The sequence below is a fragment of the Heptranchias perlo genome, chromosome 4 (assembly GCF_035084215.1).
Source record: "Heptranchias perlo isolate sHepPer1 chromosome 4, sHepPer1.hap1, whole genome shotgun sequence".
Taxonomy (NCBI): Eukaryota; Metazoa; Chordata; class Chondrichthyes; order Hexanchiformes; family Hexanchidae; genus Heptranchias; species Heptranchias perlo.
Genome location: NC_090328.1, coordinates 58,270,512 through 58,294,781, shown reverse-complemented (window position 1 = coordinate 58,294,781; position 24,270 = coordinate 58,270,512). Strand labels below are relative to the sequence as shown.

Below are 24,270 nucleotides of genomic sequence, written 5' to 3'. Positions count from 1 at the left end.
AGTCATTGACCTGAACATCAACCTGACCTTATTCTCTTTTCCACAGATGCTGTGTGTGTTTCCAACATTTTCTGTTTTTATTTCCAATTTTAACCTGATTGTTCCAAGGTGAAGTGTTTTCTCACAGGTAAAGAAGGAGCAACAAACCCACTTATATCCCACGTAAGGGTGAAAGAAATAGAAGGATATGATGATAGGGTTAGATGAAGTAGGGAAGGAGGAGGCCGGTGTGGAGGTTAAACACCGGCATGGACCTGTGGGGCCGAATGGCCTGTTTCTATGCTGTACATTCTATAACACTGAATTAAGACTAACACTGCAGAGGCCAGGAAGCAGGCCACAGAAGAAAACAACAAAACATTTCTTACATAACAGTGTTTACCGTTTCCCGGGATCTTGTTGCATAAGAATATTACGCTGTAGTTATGCATCGTGTGTCACATACTCTACGACTTCCCAGTACCATTGGAGACATGTAACAAACATCTAAATCATCTCGATTGCCAGTATTCACGGTGAAATCGCTCTTCATAAACCAAAGGGGGTAATTGTGTGCGGGTTATTCATTCACTTAGCCAAGTGAGATAACTGTTTAATTATATATCACAGTGTGCAATAATATTACCTTATCAGTTGACATCACTTCCACGCGTTGTATTTAAAAGTTGGAAAAAATAAATTATTCAACGAACGTAATTAAAATCCCCCTTGAGTCGCCGTTGGTCCTTTCCCAGCGCTTTGATTGATTGTATAAATAGCAGGAAGCAAACAGTCAGCTGCTTGCCTGAGGTTGGGGAGGAGCAGTTGTTTGGCTTTTTAAGCAGCAAACGGGAACAGTTGTGTTTGAATAATCGCCTCTGGCCATGGAACAGACTGAAATGCAGAAACCTCAGAACCTGGCGGATTTAATTCAGGCTTTGCACCAAATTTTCGCCAATGACAAGATTGATGTGGACGAGGTGCAGAGTCTGCTGGAATCCTACCAGAGCGACCCTCGCGAATGGCTGAAATACGCCAAGTTTGACCAGTACAGGTGAGGGGTTGGGTAGCGGGAGGAGAGAACGGCGTTGTATCATTGGTAGAAGATTGAACTTAGGGTTGGGGGAAGTATAGCCCGTGTTATATACAAGCAGAGGCTTAAACGGGTGAACAGTGAGGGAAGATGTAGCCCACGTTATACCACTCTAATAGAGACTGATCCCTGGGAAGGCCTGCAACTGATCAATAAGCGTTGATCAGACTGCTGTGGGACCCTTTGGAAGATGCTTCCTTCCGTACAAATCTGCAGGGATTCCGCGCTGATTTGCTCCAAATTGGTGAAGGAATATTACAGCTTTAAGCTTCAGTAACTTTAGAAAATCGACACGCATACGACGCTTGGGGGGAGGAGGGGTGGTTGTTGAGGGTCGGGGGTCTATTTGTATCGGTGGCGCCTCATTTTTGTTTGTATTTCATGATCAGTTGCTAAATGCATTTCTCGAAAAGAGACTAAGTTTTCTGTCCACGCGATGTTACAATAGTTTGAAACGAGGATTTAGTGTCCATGGACACGACCTTTCATTCTCCAATCTAGTCGCTAGGCAAAGTTGCTAAACTCGAGTTGCCTTTAAATAAAGTCTTGTACTATGGTATTTCTGGAACGTGTATTAAACTTAAATTGCTAACACGTTGCGATCTGGCTCATGGTAACTGATCGGAATTCGTGGCTCGGACTAGAATTGTGGAAGGTTGTACAAAACAGAATTTCAAAATAGTACAACTTTCCCTTCAGCCTGCCAATACCTACTGGGAACAGATGAAGACACTTGGCAAATGTTGGGCACAGATCAACAATACTAGGCCAACTTTTTAAAATAGATTGTTACATGGTGATTGAAGTGGCATTTAAGAAGGGATCTTGACGCTTCCTGACCCCCACCCTCTCATTCTGTAATCTTTAGTAGGCAACTTGTTCAATTTTTGCCTTTACTCATTTTACTGAGTACCCACAAAATTCCAGTGGGGAGGGCATTGTGATACTGCAAGATTTAAAACAATGATTCTGCTAACTTTGTGGTAAAGGTTGTGAGGATCAGGTAAATTTGCACCATTGATAACTAGTTGGATTGTGGGGGGGGGGGGGGGGGAAGGAAATGAAGAGGAGGAACTTGCATTGAATTCAGTGCAAGATAAAGTTATATCTCAATAAAATTAATAAAACAATTGACTTTAATTGCAACTTTTATCTAACTTTTTTCTTTTTCCATTTCTTTGGCTTTTAAAGATTCTCTTTGGTATTGAGTGACTGCATTTGAATTAAAAATTGAAAGGTGTTGGCAATACATAGCAGGTCTGTCTGTGAAGAGAAAAATTAAGTTACTGTTATGGTGTAGATATTATCAGAGGTGAGAGTGACTGCCCTTGACATCAAGGCAGCATTTGACTGAGTGTGGCACCAAGGACCCCTAGTAAAATTGATGTCAATGGGAATCAGGGGGGAAACTCTCCAGTGGCTGGAGTCATACTGAGCACAAAGGAAGATGGTAATGGTTGTTGGAGGCCAATCATCTCAGCCCCAGGACATTGCTGCAGGAGTTTCTCAGGGCAGTGTACTAGGCCCAACCATCTTCAGCTGCTTCATCAATGACCTTCCCTCCATCATGAGGTCAGAAAGGGGGATGTTCGCTGATTGCACAGTTTTCAGTTCCATTTGCAACCCCTCTGATAATGAAGCAGTCCGTACCTGCATGCAGCAAGACCTGGACAACATCCAGGCTTGGGCTGATAAGTGGCAAGTAACATTCATGCCAGGCAATAACCAACTCCAATAAGAGAGTCTAACCACCTCCCCTTGACATTCATGGCATTACCATTTCTGAATTCCCCACCATCAACATCCTGGGGGTCACCATTGACCAGAAACTTAACTGGACCAGCCATATAAATACTGTGGCTACAAGAGCAGGTCAGAGGCTGGGTATTCTGTGGCGAGTGACTCACCTCCTGACTCTCCAAAGCCTTTCCACCATCTACAAGGCACAAGTCAGGAGTGTGATGGAATACTCTCCACTTGCCTGGATGAGTGCAGCTCCAGCAACACTCGAAGCTCGACACCATCCAAGATAAAGCAGCCCGCTTGATTGGCACCCCATCCACCACCCTAAACATTCACTCCCTCCATCACCAGCACACAGTGGCTGCAGTGTGTACCATCCACAGGATGCACTGCAGCAACTCACCAAGGCTTCTTCGACAGCACCTCCCAAACCCACTATCTCTACCACCTACAAGGACAGCAGCTACATGGGAACACCACCACTTGCTGTTCCCCTCCAAGTTACACGCCATCCTGACTTGGAAATATATCGTCGCTGGATCAAAATCCTGGAACTCCCTACCTAACAGCACTGTGGGAGAACCTTCACCACAGACTGCAGCAGTTCAAGAAGGTGGCTCACCACCACCTTCTCAAGGGCAATTAGGGATGGGCAATAAATGCTGGCCTTGCCAGTGACTCCCACATTCCATGAATGAATTTTTAAAAAGAATTGAAGTTGAGGAGACCTGATAATCAAATTGAGGAGCTTTCATCAAGTAAAGTGGTGGTGGTGGTGGTGGTGGGGGGGGGGTGGAGAAACTATCTCCATGTATTGGTGAATTGATGATAGAGACTGCACTTAAGATCACCAAAAGGAGAAGTTGATTTTTTTTTTTGTTTTAGGTTTAAGTCATGGAATACTTGACAAAAAACAGTGGTAGATGCAGAATCCATAGTGGTTTTTGAAAGGGATAAATATAAAAGATAATTTGAAAGAATATGGAGGAAGAGCAGGGATAGTGTGAAATTGTTAACTGAGAGCCAATGCATTGCAGGTTGAATGGTATCTTTCAGTGCTATCTACTTCTAAATCTTATTCTTTTTTCTTTATTGTTACTGACTGACCTGTGTATTTCCAGTATTTTTTATTTCAGACTTCTGGCATTTACAGTTGTAATCTTTTTATTCTAATCCAGTTTTCCTATACTTAATTTAGATTACATTCTCAAAATAAAGTTGCATGAAGTTTACTGCTCATGAATTACTAGAAGTCAAATGTTGAACTTTTATTAAATGACCTAGCTTTGTTCAACATGTACATGTATTATTTGTCATTGTTTTTTAAAAAATGTATGTTCTCACCCAATTAAACTTTAACATGAAATTTTGGAATGTCTTGTTTGGACACATGTTCAAAGCACTTGAAGAATGAAGCTTAGAGCAGAAAAGTTCATTTATGTTGTTGTGCAAGCTTGCAGTTGGGTCAGACCATGATTTCATATTTACACTACAACTTCTGGCAACATTGCAAAGCAAAACTGATGCTATAGTTGCACTCTAAAATGTGGCCTTGATCTTAATTTCAATAGCAGCAAACAAAACTCTTTTTGAGACTGTTCAATAGAGATTCACAAAACTGCTGGTCTGCAGACTGAATGCCATGTAAACTTAGTTTGCTTTCCTGGCACTCAAAATATTTTGGTGGAATAAATTTGCTGCTTCCATCCTTGTCAGAACCTGAGTACCTCTGCTATGGTATTCAAAATATGCAGCATTGTATATTTATTTTAATGGGTTTTTAAGAGGCAAATCTTGGATGGGTTTTTTAAAAAAAATATTTCCAAAGGGTAGTAAACATGTTGGAGGAATTGTGGTCTGTGTTTGGGGTTGGGGGGTGGGTGTGTGGAGGAGAAAGAGAGGAAAGAGCAGTGGGCATGGGGCTGGTAATGAGGTGTGCTCCAGGGCTGTGTGTTGGGACAGTTCAAATCGAGTTATACAAAATGTAATTTGTTTTCTCCCCCAATCACCCCACCTCTTGTACACTCATCAGGCGTGGCTCATTGCTAATTACTAAATCAGTATATTTTCCGGCCTCCTCTGCCTGGGCATGAGGTAGAACTGAAAGGTGCTCAGCCTGCAATGACCTGAACCTGCCTGTATTTCCAGATTTAGGTCAGTCTGCCTCCTGATGGGGTGGCTTGCAGCCAGAAATAGAGCCATAGTCACTGGCATTAGGATCTCCTGACTGCCATCCAAAAACAGCAGCCAGCAGACCTCCTTACGAAGATCTATGGGGAGGCTGGAAAAAAAAGTTCCACTTAATTTTTGGGCATCCTTTGTCTTGTTTAACTTAACCTTCTGATCTGAGGAAGGACTTGTGCAAGGCCTACTGCCAACTCTTTTTCACCCTTGTGTCTGGGCACCCTTCCAGCAAACCTCAAGGAAAGAAGGCAAGGATTGGCTCTTTCTGCCTGATTACCATGCTTGTGACTACAGTGGGTGTAAATACTTTCCCTCCTTGGGGTTGGAGGAGAGAGGAGGTAGTGTAATAGGGATGGAGACCCATTGTCATGGAATTCTGCCCCTGGGGAATGTTTAGTTCCAAGCATAAAGGAGTAATGTACAGGAATATCTCTGCTACTATCTCTTCTGGCCCAACAGTTAAGTCAGTCAATGATTGCATCTTGTGGGCCTCCCAACTCTCATGCTGCCCTTCATTTGTTCACCCTTAAAAATGGGCAATTGATATTTTCCATCACTATTTTCCTTCTGCTCATGATCCCAAACAATTTAATGATTTCTCTTATAACTTGTCTGTTAGTCTTGAGGTTAACATGTTAACCTAAAGTGGCTAAATTTATTAGATCATAAAAGCAGCTTAAATTGGTACACTATGCCCCCACCACCCTAAGCCTTTTAGTTTATTTTTTAAACTCCAATGGCCTGTTCTTTTACAGATTATGTTCTCTTATCTAGCTATAATGCAGTCTGGCTGAAGAATTCAACAAAAGGCATGTTTGAGATTCCTGAGTCAGTTCCTGCACATACCAGGGCAGGTATAAGAGGAGGGAAGGAAAGTGCTCTGTTGGGGGAAGGGGGGCATGATGGGGGCCGGTGGCTCGGAAGGGCATGACGGGGGTCGGTGGCTCGGGCAAAGGAATTTCAATTTCACAACTAATTGGAACATGGAGATTCGAGTCATCTAATATGGAAATGATAAATGGAGCATGGCTGCATAGTACTGTGGCACTCCTGGGCTTCATCAATTATATTTACATTGTCAACAAATTGTTTAAAATACAAGCAAAATACTGCAGATACTGGAGATTGAACAGAAAAGGCTGGCAATGCAGTCAGTCAGCATCTGTATTTGGGTGCATATCCTTAATTGAAAAATGAAATGGACAGACATATTAATGTGATAAAAAAAAAAGTGAGATGTGTATGAGGAAGCATCAGAAGAATGTTACATCATCTCAATCAAGTAATAGAAGTTTAGTGTAAATATCTACAGAAATGAGATCTGAGGTAGATGTGAGAAAATTGCAGAGATGGGGGGGGGGCCAGAACTCTGCACAATACTCTTGTGTGGTCTAACCAAGGTTCTATATAAGTTCAATGTTTTTGAATTCTATTCCTCTTCAAATGAACCCCAGTGCTTTGTTTGCACTTGTTATGGCTTTGTTAACCTGTGTTGCTGCTTTTAGTGATTTGTGAATCTACTCCTAGATCCCTTTGTGCCTGTACCCTGTTTAGATTCTTATTTTCCAAGGAGTAGGTGGCCTCCTTACTACTCCTACAAAAATGCACCACCTCACACCTAAATTGAAATTAATTTGCCGTTTATGTCGTCTTGTATTTTTTTGTCAGTCTTCCTCCTTATTAACTATACCCCCCACCACCAATTTGGTGTTATCTGCAAAGATTGATATTGTACTTCCGATTCTCAAGTCCAAATCATTTATGTAAATTGTGAAGTGTTCCCAGTGCCAATCTCTGTGGACTATAACTTCCCATTTTCTGCCAGCATTAGTAACTACCTTTAACCCCAATGCTCTGTTTTCTGTTGTAGCCAGTTTGCTATCCATTCTGCTAACTGCCCCCGACTCCACATACTGACTTTAGTCATGAATCTACTATGCAACACCTTATCGAAGGCCTTTTGAAAGTCCATGTATGTTAATCTACTGCATTACCCTTGCCTCCCCTTTCTGTTACTTCAAATAATTCAATAAGGTTGGTCAAACATGAGTGTCCCTTTTTGAAATCCATGCTGACTATTCATTATATTTTCAGTTACTGTTGGGGGGGGGGTGATTTTAAACCCCAAGAATGGGTGGGTGTGAGTTGAAAATAGTTTTTTTGGGTCACAACTGCAAAATTTTCAGACTTTGCATTCCCAGTGGGAAGCTTGTCCTTTTTTATATGCTGTTGTTAAACCTGGGTTTAAAATCACCCCCAAGATGTTTTTCTATTATCTGAGTAAAACATTCCAATATCTTTCCTACCTAAGCTAACTTGTCTATAGTTCCCAGGATTTTTTCTATCTCCTGAGCAGCCCCTGATACTAGTTGCCTACCCATGTCAGTTCTCTAATGATGAACTAGTGACCAAGTCAACCATGTGGCAGATTTGATAATCTGATACTGGAGCCAGGGATGTTAGTTATACAGGGCAGTGCTGATGATTGACCAGCCATCTCAGTTCACTAATTGAATTGGGTGGGGTGGGGGGGTGGTGGTAAACCTGTCCATAGGGGCACACCAGGAAACCCTACAGGCCAAAGCCCTAATGTGTAGTGATCCCAGCTGGACAGGCAATGGAAGGCTTACCAGTTATCTGTTGTGGTAAGCTACTAGCTAAAATCCAGCAGTACCCTTGTGCCCACTTGGTGTTGGGGTGGTGCCCCAAACTATGGCTCTGCCAATTTGTGCCTAAGCACCCTGGACTTGGAGAAGGTGGGATGTGACCTTACAGGGAGAGTGTTAACTTTATACTATGCAAACAAACTAAATGTGGGTTGAATTGGAGATTGTTAAACAGGGTGATGGATTTATGTGTCAGACACCACTCTGGCTCAAAAATATCTTGACTAATTCAGTGCCATTAAAAAATGAATGGCGTTGCTTCAGAATGCATCTGGTCTTCCCAATAAACATCTCGAGTGAAGAGGTGGGAGGGATATCATAACTACAATGAAGTTAATCCTTACAAGTATAAGAAATATCTAGAAGATAAATGTTAGCTACTTCTCTAACCCATTCCCCAGCCCTTGTTTAACTTGCATAGTACTTTAATCCCTTTAGTCTTTTGAAAGGCAGCTGTCCCATAGACCAAAGACTTTTAGGTACTATTTGCCTGCTCAGCTATCTAAACCTCTTTGTATGTCACTCTGTAAACACTGTCGTATTTTGTTCCTGCATTGTAATTGCTATCAAGACCAAATGGTCTAAGGTTATATAAATAACTTCAATAACAGAGGTAATAGATGTACAGCTGTCAAAAGAACTTTCTCCAGTAACCTTTTCTAAAAAGCTTTCTAATTACTGCAAATGCTTTTCTGCTGCAGATGCTTGTGGTTTCAATTTTTTTAAACTTAGAACTCTATTGCAGTAGCATTTTTGAAGATCAAAAGTATATATTTAAAAACTCCACTTTTTTTAAGATTAAACTTTTGTTCCCAACCATATTACACATGTTCCTCATGCCTCTGGGTTTTCTTGTGGGTTTCTGACAGCAGGTCTTAAGATAACTATTGGCTTCTAACTTCATTTGTATTGAATATTTGTAATTTTTAATGTTTGATGATTCATCTTTAATCTTTGCAATTAAGGATGTTATTAAGGTCAATACAATATTACAAAATGGGGAGGTACATATACTTTTACTTTTTTTCATCCACTTGTGGGGAACATCTCATTTCTAATGGATATCTTTGTGGTTCCATGGGCAGGATTGGGTACTTGCTAAGTGTGGAATCTGATCTGACACAGATCCTTGAAGCCCTTATGGGAAGTTATGTTGACTTGTGCATTTGACCTGCATTTCAACTAAATCCCAAATTCTGTACATCTATTTAAGTTTGAACTTTGAGATTTTCTGACTTTAATATTTTAATACCAACCTGGAAAATCTAGGCTTTTAAGTCTTGTACATCCAACCCAAAATTGGTAGAGTTGAGCTTAATGACTGATAGTCGGTCTTTCTTGAATTTACCTTTTGTGGTTCTCTTTGGCTTATAAACAGACTGATATGTTTTTCTAACTTGGACCTTTTTGGTTTTAGCACTATAATTTAGCTACAAATGGCTCCTCCTTTGTTTACAGGTACACAAGGAATCTTGTTGATCAAGGAAATGGAAAGTTTAACTTGATGGTACTGTGCTGGGGTGAAGGCCATGGCAGGTGAGATATTTAACTAAATGATTCATGAGCTTTTCCTTACATTGACTTAATATTTCATTATCATTTACATCTTTTCTGCATCATAGGTTTGCTTTTCTCATTTTAAATAAAACTTGGCAGTCCTTTTTAAATCCGTTTCATAATTGACGTAATGTGCCTCATGATTGAGGCTTCCTATTCAAAATATCTATCTATAGATAGATGGAAAGTAGCCTTCCAGGAAAGGTGTTATAACAGAAGGTTTAAAGGAGTAATTCCTATAATTATTGACTTCTAACTAATTTATATTGGACAACATTTTTGAATGTCAGATGATTAATTTTTAATCACTAGTCAATTGTAAAGCAGGCAATTGCATATACTTAGCTGCTTTTGGAATGTTTTTAGAAAATAGGAGCAAGAGTAGGCCCTTTGAGCCTGCTCTGCCATTTAAGTATGATCATAGCTGATCCTCTCTCAATACCATATTCCTGCTCTCCCCTTACCCTTTGATGCTGTTTGTGTCTACAAATCTATCTAGCTCCTTCTTGAATATATTCCTTCTTGAATATTGGCCTCCACAGCCTTCTGTGGTAGAGAATCCCACAGGTTCACCACCCTCTGAGTGAAGAAATTTCTTCTCATCTCAGTCCTAAATGTCCTACCCCATATCCTGAGACTGTGACCCCTTGTTCTGGACCCCCAGCCAGGGGAAACATCCTCCCTGCATCCAGTCTGTCTAGCCCTGTCAGAATTTTATGTTTCAATGAGATCCCCTTCATTCTTCTAAACTCATGTGAATACAGGCCAAGTCAACCCATCTGTCCTCATACGACAGTCCTGCCATCCCATTAATCAGTCTAGTGAACCTTTGCTGCACTCTCTATGGCAAGTATATCCTTCCTTGGGTAAGGAGACCAAAACTGCACACAATACTCTAGATGTGGTCTCACCAAGGCCCTATATAACTGCAGTAAGACATTCTTGCTCCTATACTCAAATCCTCTTGCAATGAAGGCCAACATACCATTTGCCTTCCTAACTGCTTGCTGCACCTGAATGCTCTCTTTCAGTGACTGGTGTACAAGGACACCCAGGTCCCTTTGTACATCAACATTCCCCATTCTATCACCATTTAAATAATACTTTGCCTTTCTGTTTTTCCTTCTGAAGTGTATAACTTCACATTTATCCACATTATACTGCATCTGCCATGTATTTGTCCACTCAACTTGTCTAAATCACCTTGAAGCTTCTTTGCATCCTTCTCAACTCACGATCCCACCTAGTTTTGTTTCGTCAGCAAACTCAGAAATATTACATTTAGTTCCCTCATCCAAATCATTGATATAGATTGTGAATAGCTGGGGCCCAAGCACTGATCCCTGCAGTACCCCACTAGTCACTGCCTGCCACCCTGAAAAAGACCCATTTATTCCTACTGTTTCCTGTGCCAACCAATTCTCAATCCATGCCAGTATATTATCCCCAATCCCATGTGCTTTAATTTTGCACACCAACCTCTTATGTGGGACTTTATCAAAAGCCTTCTGAAAATTAAAATAAACCACATCCACTGATTCTCCCTTATCTCTACCAGTTACATCCTCATATGAGGTTGACTTCATTTTTCGAAAGTAATCAATATCTTCTGTGAATCTACCCTGTGTTGAGCATTCGTGGACTAGTGATGTGCTCTCAGGTTTCTGACAATATCATTGTGGCCTCTCTGGAAAAAGTATGAGTGAATAGTCCAGTGTGGCTTTCTTTTCTCCTTTCCTTCCCCCCTCTTCAATAGAAAGTGCCTGGCCTCAACTGTACCTCTATAGCATAGATGTGATCCTATTGCCCTACTTTTATACCACAAGGTATAGGTGTTCCAATACACTATTAATATGCTGTTTGTTCACTCTCATTTTTGAGTGATGGTTGAAGGTGTGGTAATTTTGAAAGCTGCTTGAGAAGATCCTAATTAAAATGCAACCAGCTTTGAGAAAAATGAGATGACTTGTGTTAAGCCCAGTGTGCACTAATGTTCATGATGTTGTCAATAAGTGTTTTTATCAAGCTCAAAATTAAAATAGAACCAGTATTTGAAGGTTCCTGACTTTCTCACTTTCTTTTTCCACATTATAGCAGTATCCATGATCATGCTGATTCCCACTGCTTCTTAAAAATGCTTCAGGGACAATTAAAGGAAACACTCTTCAATTGGCCTGATGCTGAAAAAAAAGAACTGTCTAAGAAAGCTGAGTCAATCCTGCAAGAAAACCAGTGTACTTACATCTGTGGTGAGACTTCCATATTCAAATAAATCTCAAAGGATATATAGCTGTACTGGCTGAAGATCAAATTTGCAGTTGATGTTCTAGGTTCCCTAAATTTTCTGTGACCATCTTGTTTCACTGTTAGATTTAAGTTTATAAGTACACAGAGCCAGGGAAGTGGGGGGTGGTGGAAGAACAAAAGAGAAGGTCTGTGATGGGATGGAGTGCAGGAGTGATTAAATGACAAAAGGGATGATGGGGTAATCAAGAAACAAAAGATGGATCCAGTCTTTTTTTCCTGGCTGTGTACTTGCTTATAAACTGTTAAACCTCTAACTTCTTTCAGTTCTGATGAAAGGTCATCGACCTGAAATGTGAAATGTTAACTGTTTTTCTCTCTCTCCACATATACGGAGATTTTCTCTCTCCACATATACGGATGTATATGTGGAGAGAGAAAATCTCCGAAAGCTTGTGAATTTAAAATAAAATTGCTGGACTATAACTTGGTGTTGTAAAATTGTTTACACATATATGGAGTGTTTCCAGCATTTTGTTCTTATTTGATTTCCAGCATCCATGGTATTTTGCTTATCTACCTTTTTTCTTAATCTCTGATCAAGGTAATTGTATGCTTTGATTACAAAACTTAATTGTGAATACTAAGAGCAAATGCAGCAAGAACACTTATGTAGAAGTGTACAAATCAACAGATGTGTCCAAAGCCATTTATTAACTAACTGCATGTTGTACTTTCTTCTTTATTTCATAACAGTTTCAGGCAGGAGAAGACCATTGGTCTGTCTAGTCTGCCTTTGCACAGTATTCCCTTAGTGCATTTCTAATAACCCTAAATCTCTTTTGACAAACCTGTTTATTTCTTGAAGCTCATTTTAAGGTTTCATCCACCACCTGTGCTGGTAATCTATTCCATACCCCCACTACCACCACCATTTTAGTGGGGGGAGGAAGGCACCTCCTGCACTTCCTATTTTTGACACTAATTTATTAAACTTGCTATAACGGCAGAAGAATACTGCATCAAAGTTTAAAATCTGGATGTTGATAAATATAGTAATGGTAAAATATTAACAGTGCTTTGCTCAGTTCCTGAACTTGCATATTCATCTTACATAAAAGTTAAATAATCCATGAGGAAGGCCATGCCACCATCCTAACTTTTCTTTCCAAAAAGCACACAGCTTCCCCCATCACAGCATGTTTATTTAATTTCATTTTTTTCCCCTATCAAACAATCTTCCATCTCTTCACTCTAAAGAACCTCCTGATACTCCTACATTTGCCTTTCACTATCTTGAACCTGTGCCTCCTTGTCATACTATCCTGGGTTCATTTGAAAGTGTTTTGCATATACTGTTTTAATACCACTTACTATCTCCCATCTTCACTGTCGTCACCTTTTTGGTTTGAAATTCCCAAGTTGCTCCAGTGACTCGGTCCTCTGATGCTAAAGCTTAGTCTTATGGCTGTTCTCTGCACTACCTCCAGGGTTCCTATGCTTCAGTGATCAAAACTGGTTTCAGTGCTCAAGGTAGTCTGCCAGCACATGATAGTTTAAGCATGATGTCCTCTGATTTGTAATCCTATTGTTTTGCCTGTTGAGTTCTTTGTTTGCTACTCTGCAGTGATTGGGCATGGCATTTGTTGAGTCTACTAATACTGCTGGATCTTTCAACTCCACCCTTAACTATTAACACATCATCCTTGTCTACAACATTTGCATATTAAATGTAGTCATTGGCCACTGTTCTGTCCACCTACATAGCTTATCTAAAATCATTTTGTAGATTCTTAGCTGCTGCCTCAAATGCAACTGGCCTCCTGTTATCTTTTCGCTTCCTTACACACCCAACCCCCAAAAAGTAAACTTGACCTGTTTGTATTGCTTCTAAATTCAGAGGGGCAATTTTAACCCTACCTGCCTGGTGGAAACTGGATGAATCGGCAGTTAAAATGCCTTGAGTTACTTATGATGTGGAGATGCCGGTGATGGACTGGAGTTGACAATTGTAAACAATTTTACAACACCAAGTTATAGTCCAGCAATTTTATTTTAAATTCACAAGCTTTCGGAGGCTTCCTCCTTCGTCAGGTGAACGATGTGAAAAAAATGTTCACATCGTTCACCTGACTAAGGAGGAAGCCTCCGAAAGCTTGTGAATTTAAAATAAAATTGCTGGACTATAACTTGGTGTTGTAAAATTGTTTACAATTGAGTTACTTAACCTGCCCTGGAGCTGCCAGGATCCTGCTGTTCACAACTTTAACCTACTCTCCTAAGCAGGTGGTGAGGACACCAGCCCAAAACTGGTAAGTATGTCAGGTCTGGACCCAACTGAAATTTTAACTAAGGCCTGAGCAGGGATGCTGATGCAGCTTTACTGCCAGGTCAACCTGGGGCAGAAGAGGATCAGCCCCTGAAGAGGCCTAGAAAGGTAAGTTTTTTTTTATTGGGGCCAGGAGTGTTTAGGGCCCCACAAGCAAAGCTTGGGTCTCCTTAATGAGGTCCAGCAGTTAAAAATAGCACAGGCCTCATTTCTACAGCAGTTGGTGAGTTTCTAACTTGCCTAGTCACTTTGACATTGTTGCTTCAAAACTACCTGCCTCCTACCCATCAACCAACTTCATATCATTACTGGCCTGTACCTTTTTATTATCCAATGCTTAGGCTTTAGTGTTCTTCTATGTGGAACTTTTTATAAAAGTTCTCTGGAAATCTAAGTATGCACATTATGGAGCTTTCAATCACCTGCTTGGGATGTCACTGTGATTGGGGAATTTCTGTCTATTTTGTACAGCATTTACAGTGGGTGGACTAGTGTGCTGCAACATGGTGATTGCTAAAATAGCTTAACTTTCTTTGCACATTTTCCTGCTGATGCACAAAGGCAAGGGGGTCAAGACAGTGAAAAAAATCTTAAAGCACCATTATATTGAAGCACCCATTTAAGTCTCAGAAATCTGAAGTAATTACTAAAATGTAGTATGTGCTATGAACAGTATATTGCAATCTCTGGTGTATCCATTTAGTTAATAACACATCTGTAGTCATCAAGACTCTTCAGTGTGCATATTGACATTAAGGATGTGATGTTTGCACATCTCTGGACTTGGTGTTTGGTAAGAAAAGAGTGGGAAATTTGGGAGGAAAAAGTTTTTACTGATCCACCACCCAAAAGAAACTGAGAATTTCAGTTTTAAATTCAAACCTAAAGTTTTTTTTGGAACTGCCATAGGGTCCTTTTTAAAAGTGGTGTCTGTAAACTATGAATAATTGTGGGTTGTCATTTAGCTTGACTGTATCTACTTAGTCTGCTGCTTGTTTAATTGAGATTTAATTATCAAAATAAAATCTGGTATTTACTGACTGTCAATGTCAGTAAATTAGAGCCCTAGTTTTGTGATCACTATTTTTCTCTGATTTTCAGTTAACTTTAGGGTATAATGATAAGAAATGACAAACCAGTATTTTAAATCAGTGATAAAAGCAGACTTTAAAGGATGTTATGTATGCCTCTGTCATTGCTTAGGTTTATTTTGCCACTTTTTAAAAAAAAAACTGGGGCCACCTGTTTGAAATCTAGCTGGGCCTCTTCAGCATTCATCGGGGCTTATGGTCAGCACATTACAAATCTGAGAACCATAGAGGACAGAGATCCTTTTGCCCATTGTCTGTGCTGGCTCTTTGCTATATCATTACAAAACTAATCCCATTCCCCCTGCCAAAAAAGTGCTGTATAGTCATCTGCTTCAAACATTTATCCAATTTTCCTTTAAAAGAAACAATGGTCTATGCCTCAGCCATTCCATGCTTGAATAACCTGTGTAGAGGGGCTTCCCCTAACCCTTCTCATTCTCTTAGTGGCTATTTTAAATTGATCCATTATCACTGATTCCCCCAACCAGAGGAAATAGTCTTTCCCTATTCACTATCAAGACCCTTCATAACTTTAAAAAACCTTTTTTAAATCTCCTTACCCTCCTCGGCTCTATTGAAAATAGTCCCAGTATCTCCTCGCAACTATAGTTTTCCATCCCTGGCATCATCTTGGTGAATCTATGCTGTATGTTGTCTTTAGTTTTAATGTCATTTCTATAATAGTGTCCAGAACTGACACAGTATTCTGTGGCCTATCCAGTCCTTGGGCTGCAATGATTGGCCTCCAACAAACCACCTTGACATCAAGGGCAGCTACTCTCACTCCTTTGATGTTCAGCTCTTGCATCCATATCTGGATCAAGGCTGTGATAAAGTCTGAAGTTGACTGATTCTAGTGGAACTTGAACTGAACATCTGAGTCGGTATCTCTTGATGGCACTATGGATTCCTTCCTTTACATTGCTGTCCTCAATTTGTAAAAACCAATGCAAAATATCTTTAATATTGCTACCATGCTATCATCTTCTGTGTTAGACTCCCTCCTTCATCCCTGAGTACTCCTGCCCTTTTTTAATATGCTTATAAAATCCCTTACTATTTCCTTTTTTATATTGTCTATTGGTCTATTTTTATATTTACTTTTAGTCCTTCTAATCTCCTTGTTCACCCTAACTTTACCACATTCCTCCCTTAAATTTAATTTTCATTTCTTAATCCACAGAACTCTATCCTTTGTACCACCTTTGTCCTATAGGAATCCATGTCATTTGAAGATTTACCACTGCTAATCTGTCTACCTGTTTGACTTTTTTTGTGCCCAGTTCATTTGGGCCAAAACCCTCATCTTGTTGAACGTTACATTTTTCCAGTCCAGCACCCTTATCTTTGCCTCTTTTTTTCTATTCTTCCATTGAACCTAACTCTTGTGGTTGCTATTTCCCACTTGTTCTCATCAGTGATTTGTGCAACTTCATTTCCCAGAACAAAATCAAATGTTCCCTTTCTTGGCTTAGAAATGTACTGATCTAGGAAACTGTTCTGGATGCATTGTAAAAAGCACTTTGTCCACATACATCACTTTTGTTCATCTATCTTGATAGTTAAAATCATGTCATATTATTGCCTTTTTAAAAAAATTCTTTCTCAGCTGTTTGTCAATCTTCCCTTTCTCCTCTTTCCCCTCCCCCACCCCCAGACATCCTTGTGGTCCAGCACAGTGATAGAATACTTAAGGAACACTGCCACCCACCTCCTTAGTCCCCCACCTCCCTTCCTAATTTTGCTCTCCATAACCTGTCCAACATGTGGCTTGGTGTCCACTTTTGTCTGATTGTATCCCTGATGCAGCTTGGGATGGTTTTCTGTTCAATCCATTATATAAATGTTAGCCTGAACTCCAACTAGCACCAAATACTCAAGAATCAAACTCTACTTTTCATGTCACAAGTATCAATTGGAGGGGGAATAGACTCCTGTCCAACTGCTGCTGAAGCTCTACTGGCCTGCTGCAGTTTGAGATTGTGCCTCATACCTCAAGTTAAATGCTATCCATTGCTGGGGATATTAACATTTACAATTCACTGGTTCTAGGAGATTTATTCATTTCTAGTTTAAATTGCAATGTATACTGTTTTTTGCAGTTTTTCCAGCAAGTATAGCATTCTGTTTGACACATTCTGCCAAAAATATGGTGTTGGCAACAGATCATTTGAGTTTAAGTTCATAATTTGATTTCCACATGGAGTGGATTATGTTTACATTGGTATATAATTTGAATATGAATGTTCTTTAAGGCACTGACTTATCCATGTGTTAATTCCAGCTCTTGTCAGATAGCTTTTTACTTCTGTGAAAGTTGGGCATTTTCAGGCTTCCCTGATGGCTAACTTAACAGGCCAATCTGTTGCAGCAGTGTTAATAAAAATATTATGGTTAGCACAACCCTGTCCTCTGGAATTGCTCTTCTCTTTGCTTCTTTTCCCTTTCTTTCCTTCCTTTCTGCCTGTCTTTGTCTCTGGGGTCCACCATTTCCTCAATTGTTTTTACATGAAAACTGCTTGTATAATTCCATATAGCTGTTGCCACCACCTTGTGTTCCTGTTGTAAAATGGATATTATTGGGTGATGCTGTTGGCCCCATTGAAGAGTATTCAGCATAAATCACTATCCCAAGAGAGGTTATGATTGGTACAGTAGAGTACTTGTCTGCTAGACATTAGTAATGCTATGTGGTATTCTAAACTATACCTGTTCATTTGTTCACTTCCTGCAACTTACTACAATCATAAGTTTAAAAGTGAGCCTTAAAATTACTGCTTTCATTGAGATTTGTATTTAGTCCTACAACCTGGCATGTATGGAATGATTGATTTTCGTATGTGCTATTAGGACTGAATTAATACCTGGATAGTTCAAAAGTCCAAAACCAGCTGGAGAAAGTTGCTGCTTCACCTTCCTGAAACTCTCCTTTAGGAGTTCCAAAGGTGAGGTTTTAAATTGATGTAATGTCATCACCAGAACTGACTAATTGAGGGGCCATGGGCACCACTCATTCACCCTGACTGCTTTCTCGCTGAATTTACGAACGTGGACAGATGAGGTGTTTTGTATGTGCAAGCTCTGCTTGTACACTTACTAAGCAGAAGATGCTGATTCATGACTGCTTGCTGCTTAATCCTCATGGAAAGTCTTGGTCACAACAAGTAAGCTTGTTTGTTTTTGGAATATAATGAACAGGACTGGGGTCTTGGGCTGTTTAATTCCTGTTTTTGAAACTTTTTTTGGTTCAACATGTTCCTACAAGTTGTCTACATTTTAGTTGTCCCTACTCTAACACACTTCTCCTTTCACTGTGGATTTGCCATATTTAACATGAATAATTAAAAATTTTTGCTGAAGGTGAAACAATGCATTTTAATTGTAGTAACAGCATTCTGAAAATTTGACAGTTAAATATTGGAAATACTGAGCATGGGCTTTTTTTTAAAGCTGTTTGATGTAACTGACATAGTTCCTAATGTCTGAGAATGGTATTAAAGGGAACAAATGCTGCTTCCAGATTTTTAAAAAAATTAAATACCCAACCCACAAGGCTGTGGCAGCATTTAGTCTTATGTGGAATGTCAGTGGCCTCAATTTCATGCTGTGCCCCATCTTGCTCAATGGTAAAACTTACCAGTAGATGCACTTGAGTCTAGTTGCAACCTATTGGGTAGACATCTCTAGCTTCAGTTAAATTCACTATTTGAGTATAAAGTTGCAGTAATCCATTGCTGCATGAAACATATGATCAAGCTATGCAGTAAGGCAACTGGTGCATTTTTTTGGATAACATTTACAGGGCCCAATAGAAAGGCAAATTTACAAACCTTCAATGTGAGAATCCCTTGGTACTGCTGCAAATAGATTTTGGTGAATCTGTTTCCTTAATTGTGAATTTTGGGATTCTTGGTCATAAGATTTTTTTTCCCCCCAAGTAAAGCTAGTGGATGAGAAGTCAGTCCAGACAGTGCAGGTTCTAGTTTGTTGCTCAAGTTGAAATTATTTGGAAAATTATGGCCACCAGTTTATGTTCTTAAAGTGGAAGAAGGTTTAGTGAAATGGCTTTTTTCAATAAATAAAAATGTCCTGTTTGCTCAAAAGAAGTCAATAAAGGTTGTATATTTGATTCTCTGAGTAAATTGCATGATTTCTGTTTCTTGAAGCTAAAACAATTTGTGCAAGAACAAAAACCTCCAACAATGTATCTAAATCACATGCTCCTTTTTTGGCTTTTTAGATTCCGTTGGTTTGCACAGAGTTGAAAACGTGAGTCACACAGAGGTGGCGGTCAGCCTTCACTTGTACAGTCCTCCCTTTGACTCTTGCAACTGCTTTGATCAAAGAACTGGGCACAAAAAGAAAGTGAGAGTTACTTTCTTCAGCAAATATGGAGAAAGAATTCCTATTGTAAGTAAAGTTTTTTTTTGTCTTCTAGTCTATTTGGCAGTGTAAATGGAAGAAATTGTGCCCAGTACTAAATCTTGGTGGAATGTCCTGTGTATTTGTGCTCAGATGTGTAATCAGGGCATAAAGCAAATACCTGACTTAAGATCAAAGACTTGGTTGCAAGTGTGTTACACACGTAATTATGCTATGCCCGAATTTCCTCATTCTTGCACCTGTCTATTGATCCCTATGGCTGAATGCATCTTGGCTCATTATAATGGCTCCGCCCCTAGGCTAAGGAGCCGTACACATTTCCTGCAATTATACTAGTGCAAACCAGGTGTAAGATTAAGGCCAGAATTTTAGGCACCGCAGGAAACAGTCATTTATCTGATTATTGTGATTTTTTTTAATCAATCACTGAGACCTGCACTGATCTTCAGTTTCTTTGAATGAATGCATTCTCGTGGCATCAGTGGTATTGTCACATTAAAAGTTGAAAGGTTTTTGTGTTTGCATGTTCTTAAACATGCTATGCCTAATGTGCATGAATGATGGTTTGTTGGCCTGAAGCTGTAATTTTCATACTAAAAAAAAAGTAAGTTCAGCTCTTTCCTCGGGGCCCCAATTGTTTATGCTGATTTCTGCTTGTTTATTCCTATTTATGTTCCACCATATGTTAGATTGGTAGGAAATTTGGTGTAACTAGACATCAGCAAAATGGGAGTATGAATTGGTGTAATTTTGGGTGTAACTTCCCAATTATGCCCCCACAGGAAATTAGTCAGGCTCATTCAACTGTGTCAGAAAAAGCATTGTTGAAAAATCTTGGCACACTGTTTTCCATAGGTGAGCAGATTGTATTTTGCAGTAATATGTGGAAACTGCCTGGCCTGATGAGTTGAATGATTCACCTTTTTAAAACTTCAGTCTATTACTTTGTTCATTGCATATTTATTTTTTATTTACTGTGGGCTGAAGGTTAACTATATATTTTCTTTTCTTAGGATTGGCTCTCGGTCCACTAACTTTTTAAAAAATTCTCATGTTCAGTTCCCTCCATGGCCTTGCCCCTACCTTTCTCAATAACCTCCTGCCCTACAACACTCCAAGAAGGATGCATTCCTCCAATTCTGGCCTTTTGTGCATCCCTCACTTCCTTGTCCCTGACATTGGAGGGAGTTACTTCAGCCATCTAGGCCCTAAGCTATGGAATACCCTCCCTAAACCTCTCTGACTCCCCACCTCTCGAAGCTTCTTAATACCTACCTCTGATCATGTTTTCACTTATCTCCTCCTTTGGCTCAATGTCAATTTTTGTCTGATAACACTCCTGTGATTAAAGGTGCTATATGAATGCAAGTAGTTGTAGGTTTTTCCATTATTTCCAAAATAAACTTGTGGCTAGGTACATTACTAGCTGTAAAGAAAATGTGATGTCTGATCACAGTATTCAAAAATACAGCATTGTGATGTGTGGTCCCATGTACATTCAAAATTGATTCAGTTCCAATTGCAAGTAGTCTGCACTGTATTGGTGTGAATTCGATTCACCCGCTATAAGCATTGGACAGTAAAACCATCATAGCCCCAGACACCCTACAAATGTTGTCCCTTGCCATGATGCCAGAAACCATTATTCATGAGTAACAGCTTTATTTGTAGAGATGTTTGGAATATGACCAGGCTGGTCAACCATGGCTAATCCTTCATAAGTTGGAATCCAGCAATCTGATTTTTAAACTTGTAAATATATGAATTAAATAGTGAGGGTGGAAAAATAGTTCCCAATTTTGGATTTCACAGCAAATTGATCAAAATGTACACCATATCTATACCAGAAATGTTAATTGCTCACAAAAAATGAGGGGCAGAAAAATACATTGATTACTTGTTCTGATGTCCATTACATTGAGATGGTTTGTTTATTTGAACCCATTCTAATCCAATTATTCCGATTTGTTTTTTCTGCTCATGACCAATTTGGACTAGGAAATACTGTATTGCTGCTAAGATATGCTACACACTGAGGAGTGTCAACTATCTCTCTTTAAGACACTTTGACATTAGAGCAACTTATTCTAGCAGTTGTAGAGTAAGTCCTTGGCTTTTTTTTCAGTGATACTGTATTTTTGCATGCAAGGAAACTAGAATATTTGAGACTAAAAACAGCAAATTTTCACTTCACTAGTTGTTTCTTCCTGTGAGTTTAACTGGTCCCTATAGTCAGCAGACTTTATTGTTGCTACTAAATCTGTAGCAGTACAATGAAGACCCTGTTTCTTCTGCAGTTGTGAAGAGCATGAGTAATTGGAAAGCATCTGGGGGGAAAATTAAGCTTTCTTTCCACAATAAGTCCATAAAACACTTTTTTTTCGTTACAACAAACTGGGTTTGCAAAGCAACACTTAATCCTAATAGTGTTCAGTTTATCTACTAGGCAGTACAAATTGTGACACCCCCCACCCCCCCTTGCACTCTGAACCACACTATGTTGAGGCCCATTCCTGGCTCCAGTTTGTTTCTTGTCAGTAGCTTGCATTGTGCTATTGAACTTTAAATAACTCTTGCAACAGTTTAATGCACATGATCTAGCTTTTACACAAGCTGCTGTCCCTACAAAATTGGTTCCAAACATGGGTTACTGAGGTATTTGTCGAGAGTTGCAGTTGTCACAACAAATGTTATGTAGTCCCAAATTGAATTAGTGTACTTATGATTAAGTATTTAAATAATTAATGTGGAAAATAAATGGTTCAAATTACCTTAAATAATCAGACTAAACCCTTAAATTCTGGGTTAATCATTAATCAGACCCTTAAAGAATGAGGTTAATAACTTATGGTGCATTACCAATTGTTTTCAGGAAAACAGTTTAAACTGCTACTGGTTTGTGTTGCCCAATACATTATTTGTGAATGAAAGGACAAACCTTTTAACCATTTGGAGTGTAACGAGTTGTCACTCTCTAATTTTTGTTTTTACAACTTCCAGGCGACGGCTGTTTCTCAAGAAAACAACTGATCGATTTGTGGGAGCTACCAGGCCAGCTCAGTGGAATTTCTGAATGTGCTCATATAATGTTGCAAGAGACATGAAGCTGTAGATGTCTTTGTTTTTTCTGAGGGGAAGGGAGAAAGAGAAACATGTAATTCTGATCTGAACTATTATCTTTTTTCTGTGCATTTTTAAATACTTAATCATCAGACTGAAGATGTTTTGCTTACTTGGCTTGGGGGAGGGAGGGAAGAGGAGAGAGTTTAATGTCTGATCAAGCTGAGTGTTTCAATAAATCTATCACTTTGTAAATTTGTCACAATGTGCCACTGCTGTATGAAGACTGTCCTCTTTAATGCTAACTGGATTTCCTAGTGTTTACCACATTATCATTTTTCTTCAATTCTGAAATAAAGTGCCAATATTGTTCCTTTTCTTGGCATTTGGAGACTGTTATTGTGGTTAGCTTACATTTTGTGATGTAAAATTATGCAATATATTTTGCTGCTACTAGACAGCTGTAAATGTACTGATTTTATTTGACATGTTGGCTTGAAACCTTCACTGGTTTCATTTCATAATGTTGAAAGCAATTATAAAATGTGTATACATATATTTTGATAAACCATAATAGTTTTTTAGATGTTTTGGTAGTTACTTTAATAAACTATAAACTTTGAATGTCCTGTATACAAAGTGCATATAGATAAAGAAAATAGAGTACAATCATCCATTTTGGTGTAATGAACTATTAGTACATAATGTGTGTGTGTATGTACTTGCACTAAATGCTGCCTTAGACATTCCCCTTTCATTATCAGGGAAGTCCATTGAAGCAGACCATGTAAATGAGTTTGAGGTAAATGGATCTGTTTTAAGGGAAAGGAGGAATTGAGAAATATGGTGGGTAGGTTGTGTTTAGCCTCTTCACATTGAGGAAAATGGATGCTTTCACACTAGTGCATAATCCTACAGGTAGTTTGCTGTCTCTGAAGGGAGAAAAACTTATATTCAAATCTAAATGTTTTTTGTTTAGTTTTGAATATTTACATCAATATTTCTTAATTATACTGAGTGCTTGCTGACCAATGCAATTTTAAACTAAAAGCAACTCAGTTGTTGGGCCTAATAACTTGTGTTCCAAGAATGCTGCTCTTTAGGATAATGGTTTGATTTTTGTACATGATGCTATTGTCCAATGAGCAAATTTAACTAACATGACTGTGTTCAATTAGGGTGAAAGCAGGGGATTGCTATTGAATGAGATCTGTGAAGGTAACAACCAATAATTCAAAAGGAGATAGAACCCATCTTTGAGATTTGGAAACTGAACAGAAAGGCCTGAAATTTTAATAAGATGAAGATGCAGTTCTGTTACATTTCAGTCATTGTAGCAGTTTTCACTTAACAAAATAAATGCAGTTAGGTCACATCTGAATGCAAAATGCAGTTGTTGCCTCTTTTTCCTGCTGCCCCCTTGCTTGGGAAGCATGTTTCATGCTCTGCTTCAGCTCAATGCCACATTGAGTATAATTCAATTGTTGAGTTGAGTTTGAAAAGTGATCAGGTTCTGCTGGACCTATGGGCACTTTTAAACATTTTTAAAAAAAAACTGCTCCAGTTTAGAGAGTACATGTTGCTGCCTGTGCTCAAAACATTTACATGCATAGTTAAATGTTATTGTGGTGATGGAAAAGTAAACTTGCAGCTTAGTATAATTGTGGTGAGTCACACTCTGTTGCTATTGAATTCAGACCACAAGTGCAGTCTAACCACAGTTTAATACAGTATGAATCTGGCACTTTAGAAAGTGGTTTCAATGCTCTAATTACTTCCAGCAAAACTTGACCCTTTTCACTTTAAGATGAGAATTGTAGGTCTGAGGCTTTGAAAGCAAACAGCTTTGCAGCATAATGCACAGTTTTCTGCAACAGTGTAGCACTATATCAATTCCATTTGGAAGGTTCATTGCCATATGATTTTAAATGAAAATCTAAT

At 39.2% G+C, this 24,270-nt stretch overlaps 1 protein-coding gene across 1 annotated transcript; it reads left to right on the top strand.

The window, feature by feature from the left end:
* Positions 1-763: 763 nt before the first annotated feature.
* LOC137320954 (cysteine dioxygenase type 1-like) lies at positions 764-22,706 on the top strand. The gene is made up of 5 exons (XM_067982982.1): positions 764-1,033; positions 9,124-9,201; positions 11,317-11,471; positions 19,127-19,296; positions 22,270-22,706. Exons 1-5 carry the CDS (start codon positions 864-866, stop codon positions 22,297-22,299), a joined length of 603 nt encoding a protein of 200 aa, XP_067839083.1. The 5' UTR covers positions 764-863; the 3' UTR covers positions 22,300-22,706.
* Positions 22,707-24,270: the final 1,564 nt, after the last annotated feature.

Bases quoted from the DNA above. Each gene is read 5' to 3' on its own strand.
- LOC137320954 (XM_067982982.1), top strand. From the start codon at position 864: ATGGAACAGACTGAAATGCAGAAACCTCAGAACCTGGCGGATTTAATT. The intron at 9,202-11,316 runs GTGAGATATTTA...TCCACATTATAG, and splicing joins TGGGGTGAAGGCCATGGCAG to CAGTATCCATGATCATGCTG. The intron at 19,297-22,269 runs GTAAGTAAAGTT...TACAACTTCCAG, and splicing joins ATGGAGAAAGAATTCCTATT to GCGACGGCTGTTTCTCAAGA.